This window comes from Heterodontus francisci, chromosome 19 (assembly GCF_036365525.1).
Source record: "Heterodontus francisci isolate sHetFra1 chromosome 19, sHetFra1.hap1, whole genome shotgun sequence".
In the NCBI taxonomy this organism is placed as follows: domain Eukaryota; kingdom Metazoa; phylum Chordata; class Chondrichthyes; order Heterodontiformes; family Heterodontidae; genus Heterodontus; species Heterodontus francisci.
In genome coordinates this window covers 57,196,896-57,208,994 of record NC_090389.1, presented here as the reverse complement: position 1 = coordinate 57,208,994, position 12,099 = coordinate 57,196,896, and the positions used below count along the sequence as shown (strand labels likewise).

At 41.5% G+C, this 12,099-nt stretch overlaps 1 protein-coding gene across 5 annotated transcripts in view; it reads right to left on the bottom strand.

Moving 5' to 3' along the window:
• LOC137380089 (ERC protein 2) overlaps positions 1-12,099 on the bottom strand; it is a 966,513-nt gene that overhangs the window by 753,555 nt on the left and 200,859 nt on the right. For all 5 annotated transcript variants that reach the window (XM_068051709.1, XM_068051708.1, XM_068051713.1 and 2 more), the window contains one exon: positions 8,222-8,296. In XM_068051709.1, the coding sequence (XP_067907810.1) occupies positions 8,222-8,296 (75 nt within the window). The remainder of the gene's footprint in view (positions 1-8,221; positions 8,297-12,099) is intronic.

Sequence of the window (12,099 nt, the reverse complement as noted above, 5' to 3'; positions counted from 1 at the left end):
AAAATGGAGGGACTCGGGCCAGGTTGGGCTCAGGTCCATTGTGGTTCTGTCAAAGATTTGGGTTGGGTTTTTTTTCGTGACCTGAGCAGGCCTTTACCCTAGTCGCCATCTCAGACATCCCTCAATCCCCAGCCATCATCTGCACCCAAGACCCCCCACCCCCCCACCCCGTCCCCACCTCTTAACCTGAGCCACCCCCACCACATCTCTCCTCCTGAGCCACCCTGGTCCCTACTTCTCCACCCAAGCCCACCCCCCACCGGTCCTCATCTCTCCTCCCGAGCCCCCAGCTCCCCACCTCTTGACCCAAGCCCCTCCTGTCTCCACCTTTTAGCCGGAGCCACCACCCCACCCCCCTCACGAGCCACCCTGGTCCCCACCTCTCCTCCTGAGCCCTCGGTCGCCACCTCTCCTCCTGAGCCCTCGGTCGCCACCTCTCCTCCCGAGCCCCCGCCGCCCCCGGTCCCCAACTCTGATCCTGAGCACCTTCCCCACCCCGTCCCCAAATCTGATCCCGAGAACCCCCCAGTCCCCATCTCACCTCCCGAGCCCCGCCAGTCCCCAACTCTGATCCCAAGCATCCCCCCACCACCACCCTCCATCCACCCATCTCCACAAACCCACACCTCGGTCCCCATCTCTCCTCCCAAACGCCACTCCTCCACCACCCTCGGTCCCCATCTCTCCTCCCGAGCCCCCCAGTCCCCCCTCACTCCCCCAAATTCCAGACTCTTCACAGCCCCAACTCAATGATTCCCAGCCAGTCGCAGCTCTCTGTAGTGGTAACTGACTGATGTTGTAGAGCCAGAGGCTTCTCTGAGCAGCAACTGGCGATGTCACGGCACAGTATAGGCACACTGGAGGCAACGCTAGGGGAAGGAATTCCCAAATCTGGGAAGCATCCACCCAAAGTGGGAGCAATTTGGAACCCTAGACTGGAGTCATATATATAGGTGGGATAGAATAAGGATGGCAGCTTTCATTCCCTGAATAATATTAATAAACCAGTTGGGATTTTACAACTATCAATGTTCACTTTTTTTTTTAAACTGATATGAGTTTTAGCTCAAATTTTCAAGCTAACAGGTAGGATTTAAGCTCACATTTTCTGAATTTGTAGCCCTGGCCTCTGGGTTGCTCGGTCAGTAACAACCGCTACACTAATAGCAAAGCAAAATATTGTGGATTCTGGAAATCTGAAATAAAAACAGAAAATGCTGGAATTATTCAGCAGGTCTGGCAACATCTTTGGAGAGAGAAACCGAGTTAACTTTTCAGAGACGTTAAACTCTATTTGTCTCTCCACAGATGTTGCCAGACTTGCTGAGTACTTCCAGCATTTTCTGTTTTTGTAACCATTACTGTACCATCTCCAGCCCGACAATCCTCCAAAATCTGTGCATTCCCCCAACTTTTGGAACCGCTCCCCCTCCTGGTGGCAATGCCTTCCAGGCCCCAGGTTCCAACAATTCCCTCTCCTCCTCTCTTTGAGCAATCTGTTCATCACCCCTTGTAAGGTATCCTTTGGCTCAATAAAACATGAATAAAAGTAAGAAAACATGAATACAAAAGCAAAATTTTGCAGATACTGGAAATCTGAAATAGAAACAATAAATGCTAGAAATACTCAGCAGGTGAGACAGCATCTGTAGGGAGAGTAACAAAGTTAATGTTTTTAGTCGATGGCCTTTTGTCAAAACTGGAAAAATTGAGAGATCTAACAGGTTTACTATAAGCCCACAGATTCCCACAGCTACTTTGGCTACATTTCCTCCCACCCCATTTCCTGTAACGATTCTATTCCATTCTTCCAGTTTCTCTATCTCCGTCGCATCTGTTCTGACGATGTCAGCTTCAATAGCAGAGCTTCTAATATGTCTCTTTTCACAACTGAGGATTCCTTTCCACTGTGCCTGACGAGGCCTTCTACCATAACCATTCCATTTCCCACATTTCTGCTCTGACCTCTTGCCCTCCCTCCCAGAACGACGATAGGGTTCCCCTTGTCCTCATCTTCCATCCAACCAGTTTCCACCTTCAAAGGATCATCATCCACCATCAAACACATCTTCCCCTTCCCAGCATTCCAAAGGGACCCATTCCTCCCACGACACTCTGGTCCACTCCTTAATCATCCCCAACAACGCCTCCACTTCCCAAAGCACCTTCCCATGCAAGCAGAACAGATGCAACACCTGCTTTTTTACCTCCTCCCTTCCAACTGTCCTGGGCCCAAATACACTCCTTCCAGGTTAAACAGCAATTTACTTGTACTTCTTTCAATTTAGTATACCGTATTTACTGCTCACGATGCAATCTCCTACACTGAGGAGGCCAAACGCAGATTTGCAGAACACCTCAGTTCAGCCCGCAAGCATGATCCTGAGCTTCCGGTCGTCTATTATTTTAATTCTCCCCCTACCCCACTTCCAATCTGACTCATCCTTAGGCCTCCTATAATGTTCTAATAAAGCTCAATGCAAGCTCGAGAAGCAGCACCTCATCTTTTGATTAAACACTTTAAAGCTTTCCTTACTCAACATTGAGTTCAACAATTTCACATCATAACACCTGCCCTCATTTCTTCATCTGCTACTCCCATTTAAATCTCTAGACCCATTTTTTGTTTCTTTACTTGTCCCATTACCACTTCCTTTTGCTTTGCTCCATCATCCCTTCTGTCAATAAATCTCTCCTGCCTTTCCACCCTATCAAAGACTTCCCTTTTGTTCTTTCCCCGCCTCCCTGTCTCTGTACTTACTTAAAACCTGGTACATCTTTAACTTCTTCCAGTCTGGAAAAAGGTCATCGGCCTTAAATGTTATGGTTTCTCTCTCTCTCCACAGATGCTAAATGATCTGTTGAGTATTTCCAATATTCTCTGTTTTTATTTCAATAAATGTTAGATCCTAGTGTTCAGTTTCCCTTTGAAAGGAAAATTACAATTGAAACTATTTGGAAATTGTAATTTTTGGGGAGGGACAGACTGGTCAATGTAATTTGGCATAAATTTCATCAGGGATGCTTCAACTTTGATACCATGTTACATTAACTTTAAGCCACCATCAGACAACACAGTTGGCATGCACCAAATCTATAGATTTTAATCAGCAATTTTACCAAATTTAATTTAACTGCTTTTAATCAAATTAAATTAAGAATTATTGCACACAAATGCAAAACAAATTCAACCAAACATCTCTTCACACAGATTAAGGAAAAGAGAAAACAATAGTTCTATTTAAAAGCAAAAACCTGCCTTTAAGTAAAGCACAGTCGATATTAACACTGAAGCATATTACAACAATGCATTTACGTTGGACTTCCATAAAATACATGCCACACAAAACATTTTTACACATCACAACAGGAAAATATTGCAAAGCGCCAGATAATTAATGAATCTTGATATCAAAATCTGGCCTTGAACAAACCTAATAGCAGTGATGTATTCATTCAGCAGCAAAATATCCCTATTGTGGCAAAACTTAAATTTCTCTGCAAGGATTTCCACTGAAGAAAGGAAATGGGACACACACACACACACGGTCTGGAAATTTAAGTTAACATACCTGCCATATCCTATCGGGTCCAAAATCATATGATGATGAACGCTGTAATAAGTATACCATTAGAAGTGCTGCAACATTCTATTCAATTTCCATCCAGTGATGGGAGGTACTTTAAACATTTTATTTCTACATTTTTAAGTTACTTAATACTTAAGGCTTTCAGTTCCAATGAGCCAGAAATGGAAAGAATAATTTATCAAAAGTAACTTTTCCCTGTGACCGGTACCAACAGCTACTTGTTCCAAGGAAATGAAGCCTCTAGCAGGCAAAACCACACTGTCAAAACCCCTACATAACTGACTCAGAGTAAAAATTAATTTTATTTTTTAAAAAGAGGTACAGGTATGAGTTAAAAATAGGGGAGGGAATACAGAAGAAAACTATATGGAAAATATTTTTTTTTAAAAAGGCAAGCAAAAACGTAGATTAGAAAGGCTTACAGGAGTGAGGAAAAAAAATTATTCAAGATGAAAGGAAAGGCTTTTCAAAGCGCATAAGTAAAAGAATAGACAAAAGGTTGGAGAAGACTTGGAGAGCTAAATTAGCCCAAATGGCTGCTGAGGACAGGGAAGGAATGTGCACATCAGTCAAAAGCATCAAAACCAGAAGCTACAAAGCAACAGCACAAGGAGAAACAAAAAAAAGAGAGAATGCCAGAAGCACGAAGCAGCTAAGGACACCAGCACAGATTTGAGTGGACGGACAGACGAAGTTCTACATAATTTCAAGGTAAAAGAAAGTGGCAAGGAACAAGTGGAAAAGGATGAAGAGCACTGTCATGCATTTGACCTGGCACAGAACGCCATAAAGTCAGTCAGTCCAGTACAAGGATATAGTTGATCTAACCAATGACTTTGTACAAAATAATTCTGTTAAATCCAATCTGATACTAACAGAAATGGCATGGATGGATTTTTGTGAGCCTTTGAGAATTAGTACCAAATCATAACTGCAACGAAGTAGTTGGGGCAGAACAACATGCATCATTTAGTGGGAACCGATTATAGCATTATCATTATGTAATGGCTCCATTCAGTACTTGCAGAAAACTAGTGTTTTGGAGTGTACTTAGAAATTGTGGTTTGATCCATAGAATGAGTTATTATAAAGTGACTGAATTAATTAATGTCAAAGGATTGATTCCGGATACCAGTTCCAGATGATCTAATAGCTTGGTTCCTCGATCAGGAGTGCAAGACTCTCAAGCAATTAGATGATTATTTTCTGGCCTTTCGAGTGCCAGGGAACTATTCCACATTTGGGAAGTCAGATGGTCCGCACTGTCCATCAGACTTGCTGAGTCAGTGGATCAGCTTGCATTAAAACAGGACACAGAAATACAAAGTGATCTGGAGGGTCAGGGTGGTGGGGGTGCTCATCAACTGCCAACCATCCAGTTCTCACATGAAAAATGGACAACCAGCAATGAAAATCAGATGGGACTTTGGCACTCCTCAGCCATCCTGTTGACATGCAAGGCCCACTGATGTGGTGGGCTTTAAAAATGAGCAAGTGGCCTGCCCACGTAAAATACACGAGGGAGGATTTTTAAATGTGGAAATTTATGTTCTATGCCAGCTTTAGGACCTCAATTGCAACTTGCAAGCATTAAGCAGCCTAACCGTCGACCTTAAAAGGCACCACTCCAGAGCGCACACAGAACAGCCCAAGAAGCAGAATTTATTTGTGAAGGGGCCAAGAAAATCAAACATCCCCAACCCAACCTGTCTCTCGGCCCAATCTCCCAATCCCGATCTCTTACCCTCCCACAACCCATGAGCTCTAGACGGTGCCTGCAGCTCGCCAGCAGCATGCAAATGAGGCTCAGTCCTTAAAATAGCTTGGGCTTCATGAAGGTAACACACCCACTTCACTGACTTAAGCCCAAAACAGGCACTAAGTATCTTGAAATCTTGAATGTGAGAGCAGGTCACAAAACCAACAACTGTTGACTTTACAAGGGGTTGCAGTGCATGTGCAGGAACCAAGTGCAGCCGTAATATAATAACAGAAGAGTGTTGGTTTTGGACACGGAAGAGACATTGCGATGACTGTATCCACTCCCAACAATGGTAAATATGAGGCAAACACAGGGGTTGTATGATACATGGTGGTCTGTTCTTTAATGCAGTCATATCTGATGTGGGGATAACAATATGTAAAAGCTGGAATTGTTCAGATTCTAAGTGTCATAACGACCACAGATGTACCTATGGTTCAGCTGAGATACCCTACTTGGCCACAAGTTTCAACAACTGCACCATTAACTGTTTGCGATCAGACTGCTCAACAAGGACATGGCTAGGACTAGGAAACAAAGCACAAGCGAGCCCTGGATAGTCTGTACTTCACCCAGTGGAAAAAGGAGTCAAGGGCCAGCAATTTAAGAAGGGAAACAAAGTATTTCAGTTACAAGCACAGCAGTGCAAACACAAATATGTAATTCCTTTGGAATTCCTCCATCCATCAATATTGGCGACCACGCTCTGGAAGTGGTTCAAGAGTTCACCTACCTAGGCTCAACTATCACCAGTAACCTGTCTCTAGATGCAGAAATCAACAAGCGCATGGGTAAGGCTTCCACTGCTATGTCCAGACTGGCCAAGAGAGTGTGGGAAAATGGCGCACTGACACGGAACACAAAAGTCCGAGTGTATCAGGCCTATGTCCTCAGTGCCTTGCTCTATGGCAGCGAGGCCTGGACAACGTATGCCAGCCAAGAGCAACGTCTCAATTCATTCCATCTTCGCTGCCTCCGGAGAATACTTGGCATCAGGTGGCAGGACCGTATCTCCAACACAGAAGTCCTCGAGGCTGCCAACATCCCCAGCTTATACACACTACTGAGTCAGCGGCGCTTGAGATGGCTTGGCCACGTGAGCCGCATGGAAGACGGTAGGATCCCCAAAGACATTGTACAGCGAGCTCGCCACTGGTATCAGACCCACCGGCCGTCCACGTCTCCGCTTTAAAGACGTCTACAAACGCGACATGAAATCCTGTGACATTGATCACAAGTCGTGGGAGTCAGTTGCCAGCATTCACCAGAGCTGGCGGGCAGCCATAAAGACAGGGCTAAAATGTGGCGAATCGAAGAGACTTAGTAGTTGGCAGGAAAAAAGACAGAGGCGCAAGGGGAGAGCCAACTGTGCAACAGCCCCGACAAAAAAATTTCTCTGCAGCACCTGTGGAAGAGCCTGTCACTCTAGAATTGGCCTTTATAGCCACTCCAGGCGCTGCTTCACAAACCACTGACCACCTCCAGGCGCATATCCATTGTCTCTCGAGATAAGGAGGCCCAAAGATGGGTGTGTAAAGGCGCATTCTTGTTTATAAGGAATTTGAGATCCACTTATGGAAGTGACCATAGATGCTGGGCCCCAAGGGATCTATCTTGTGTAAATCTCCAAAACTCTAACACTTTCTGAAAGACATTTCTTGAAATCGCTAATTACCCATCAGGAGCAATTTCTCATTTCATTTTTTATTTGCACTGTTTATTATTTGATAAATTTCTCATGTTTTTAGCCTTCAGATTTCCATTTAATTTGTAATTTTGAAAAAAGTTGCTTTAGAATTGCAATCTCTAGTCTGAGTTTAATACTCTGCTGATTCAAAACAAGTAGCATCACAGTGATCAATCTATGATTGGAGATCCAGTCGATAAATGACTTTAAATAGGATAATTGTGGGTCATACACCTGAAAGACTTGAGGTACAATTCAGGGAACACATTTCACTTACAAAACTGCTGTGAAACTGCTGAGAGAGAGAGAAATGGTACTTTAAAATCGCAAAATCGTAGCATCCAAAAGGCGGCAAACAACGAATTGATGTAACTGTAGGTTAAAAGACCACTGAGAGCCTTGAGAAAATTTGTAAGAATGTTCAAAAAACAAGAAAATCTGTCTAGCTGCCAATCATTTCTTCAAAACAAAAATATATGTATTGTTAACTGTAAATTATAAACATTTGACAGCATTCAGAAATCAATCATTTTAAATTGATCAGGTTATTAAACAAAATAGAAATATCTTTCCTCCAAATCAGCTTTAATAGAACATTTAATGGATACTAACTTTCTACTAAAAGGCAGAGTTATAGTGAGTTTGCATCCTACATAATTTCAGCCAGAGATATATAATGTTCATTGTACGAAGAACATATTGAATATTTCCACTGTTCAGTTCTAATTTTCTTTTTTTGCATGCAATTCACTTTTCATGGTGCTTTTATATTAACTATTAATATTAACATATGTTTCTTGACATTGTTCTGAGAGATTTATGTAATTAACATTTTAGTTTGAGAATTCTAGTTTTTCACATTTATTCAAAAATTGTATATGTGTCGCCCTTTAGGACCGGAACAAACTTCGGAAAGTAAAATCCCAGGTATTAATCAGAAAAATAAATATGGCCTGGACTGCAATATTGAAGTATTTGACAGATGTCACCACTGCTTCCCAGTAAGCTTTAGACATGCAATGTTTTAATTTATCTTTAAAAGCAAATTATCAACTCAAAAGTTGGCTTTAACTAAATATGAAACTCGAATTGGACTGTTGCCATGGTTTCAAATTAATTAATTTACAGCAATGACATGCATCACACTACAATAGCCTGTTGAAGTATCTTAAGTAGCCTTACCTTCATTTCAATAACTGTCTGAAGAGCTTTCGTCTTTGCGGACTCTGGCTGGATTGGGGTTCTCCTGTGCAGTTCCTGTGGAGGTACACGATGAAAGGAAACTTGTCGACTCATTGTTCCATTACTTAAAATATAACACAATAGACTCGACAGACGTAAATTAACTACTTAATAAAATGGGGAGATGAAATAGTCTACACGCCACAGGTCTAGCCCTGGTTAATCTCCCCAGTACACTGCAATTTCTAGCTTATATTACAGTCATTGCTACCAGCACATGCGCTATGTCAGCTTCTATCAATAATTAATGTCAATTGTGACAATGACAGCAAGCAAATGCTCAGTACATTTAATCTAACAGCGCTACTTCTTCGTAGTCATCGAACCATACTCCATTGAATTCTCTTCAGCTAATTGATGCTAGTTAAACATGCCAAAATCAATACTTAAACATACAGACAAATCAAGAATGACAAATGTATTTACTTTAGAAAACTAACTTTTGCTAGTGGAAATTATGCCCGTAGAAGGAAGAGGGAATTAAAAAGTATGAAGTTAATATTGGGTAAATGCACTTAAAAATTCATGATATTAAGACTGCGGCTCTTCCAAATCATACAAAAGCTCATCATCACAAAAAAAATCTATCTGGTGTGCATTATTTCAAAACAGTACAATGAGTGCTAAAACAAATGTAGCACCATTCTTTTCCTCAGTTAACAGAGCTATTGATACCGCTCTGTAAAAGCCTCCTGGCAGAAAATTAAATTTATGTCCATACTTGCAATAAAAAGTCAAGGGCAGTTTCAGTCAGTACTATCAAAGCTACCATATTATTTGCAATCGATGTTTTATATTTCTGAGCTCTTGGAATATACAAGATGTTATTCAAACAGATACGACTACACACCAGCCTTTACTTTGGCTCATGTTTCAACTCATCAGACAGAACATTAATTTATTTTAAACCATCACTCCCCATATTACCATCATTTTGTCCTTCAACTGGCAAATAACAGAGATGCATTTATTGGTAAGTTAGATAAGTACATGAGGGAAAAAGGAATAGAAGGCTACGCAGACAGGGTTAAATGAAGTAAAATGGGAGGACGCTTGTGTGGAGCACAAACACTGGCACAGACCAGTTGGGCCAAATGGCCTGTTTCTGTGCTGTAAATTTTATGTGATTCTATGTAACTATAAACCCTATGCATCCAATAAAACTTACTGAAACAGAAATACTTTTCTTCCAACAAACACGAGAACAAATGAAGTGACAACCCTTTCAACCCTTTGAAGATCAGTACAGCCATTACAATAAAATGGCATCTGCAAGTAAACATTTAAAACCAATCAATTGGAATATATATTTTTTGTAATAGATTTTAATAGTTTATAAATTTAAGAAAAAGCACACTGCCATTTTAAAGGGGACAAATCACCCTGTCATAATGTTATGTAACAAACTCCATTCAGAAAGACAGTGTATCTAATGAGATCCTCCAGTGACTGATGTCTTGTATCACCTTTTGTGTGTTAGCTCATATGTTTCAAATTTAAGAAAATGCATCTGTGAAAACTGCTCAAGAAAAGCTCTTGCTACAGCAGCTACAATGGTATATTTTCCCGGCAACATTTGGCATGGCTTTGCAATATCAGTTGTTCTTGGATGTTCCACGCAGCGAGGTCACCACAAAACTCCACAGCATGTTAATTACCCCTTTAACTGGAGGAGCACAAAGCGGTTATCAAACATGCCAGACTGAGTTTCTTTAATGGATTTTCCAAGCAAACTTCAAACTTCAATGTCAGGGCAAGCATTTGAGAACCTGTTTTATCTCTGCAAAGCTCATATTCTAATAAAACTGGTTAAAAGACGACAATGAGTCACTGCGATGTTGTGCTGATTTAGGAGCACTGTATTCAGTCTGCATTTTTTTTTTGTACAGTTATCTGTCTTAATTTGTACATCAAAGTTCCTGAGCTGCAAGTTAGACCACTGCTATTTCAAAAAAAAAACTCACTACATTGCAGCTATTGTTTCAAAAAAAGAACCTTCTGCGTTTCACATACACTGGAGCTATTTAAAGTGCAAGTTTGCAAAAGCTCTTCTGACTATTTGTAAGCTTTGTTAGGTGTGAAAATCCTCAAGTTATTTTTGGTTTTCTATGGTATGGCACAAAATTAAAAAATTCTAGAGACCCATCATCAATAGCCTGTACATGGTGAACAAACTATTCGGTCATTGTCAGCAGAACAACTTTTTAGATTAGCTCGAAAGAATACACTCAGACAAAAATTTGTTGGCTCTCTCTTTGCTGTTGTCTAATATGCACACAGTGAATGGTTAAGAGGGGCAACAAGCAAATTGCACCCAGGGCTCTACCAAAGCAATTCTTGTTCACAAGATGCGTAATAACTCACCTCTGATTTTCCCTCACTAACAGAAACTGCGAGACCTTCATTTTTGCACGTGCAGCAAAACAGAAAAACACTTAAATGTTGTAGGGAGGCACCAAAAAAGGTAATTTTTTTAAACATAATATTGATGGTTCTGGTCACTAATGTAAACATTCATAATCAGAACAATCATGTTAGCTGGTATAAACCAGAAACCATTGGAAATCAGTAAAATAAGATAAGTACTGCATTACAGAAGATTTTTAACTTACATTTTCACAATTTCTCTCAACTTCAAATCCACATAATTTCCTTGATCATGCAGGAGGACAGTCGATCTCACAAACATACCAGTGTTGCTCATGATCAACCCACCAAGAAGTCCATCTAAACAATTCAAACAAGGAAGTCCTGGTCTTCCCCGCTATTCCAGATAATCTAGCTCAGAGGATTACATTTTCCCATGGAACACTGAAGACTTACCAAAACAGGAATTAAAAGTTGCATCTCCTAGTCAAAGATACACAGCATCAAATACTGTTGTTCTTCAGTGGGGAATTAGAAGAAAACACTGCCACAATAGAATTATTATGGAAGTATAGCCAAGAAATCTTCCACAAATTCTCCCTTCTAAAAATTAAGTTTAGTTCCACATGAAGGATTATTTTTTTTATAGTACAGCTTACGGGGCTTTATATACTTGGTCTACTTCGAAGATCTACAGTGTCAGCTTCACCCAGTGGTAGTTTTCTCGCCCAAGTCAGAAGGTCGTGGGTTGAAGCCCTACTCCAGTACTTAAGTGCACAATCTAGGGTGACGTTTCAAGACAGAGGGACCACTGCGTCGTCAGAGATCCCATCTTTCAGATGCTGTGGTACCAGTTGAAGGAGGAGGGAAGTTCTTCCAATGTCCTAGTTAAAGCACCTCAAGATGTTGCATCGCCACTCTTGATTGCACTAAATAACATCCCACTGGAAGTGGTTAGCAAATTCTGCTACCTTGGATCCATGGTGACAGACAATCTGTCCCTTGATGCAGAGCTCAATACACACATAGGGAAAGCAGCTACCACCTTTGGCCAAACTGTGAAATGCATATGGAACACCAAACTGACCCTTAGGACCAAGCTGATGGTTTATAAGGCCTGTGTTCTCAGCACCTTGCTGTATGACTATGAAACATGGGCGACCAATAATTTCCATCTTCACTGTCTGCAGTGCATTATAGGTATATCCTGGCAGGACAAAATCACAAATGTGGCAGTCCTCTCAAAGGCAGAGTTTCCATGTGTATTGGCACTAATCAAACAGAGGCGGCTTCAGTGGATCGGACATTTCAGCAGGATGGAAGATGGTCGCATACCCAAGGACTTTCTGAACGGTATGGCCAGATGACCAGGGCTTGAAAGTGTGACATGTAGGCCCTAAATGTCGACTATCGCACTTGGGAGTCACTAGCTGGTGAAAGAGGGACATGGC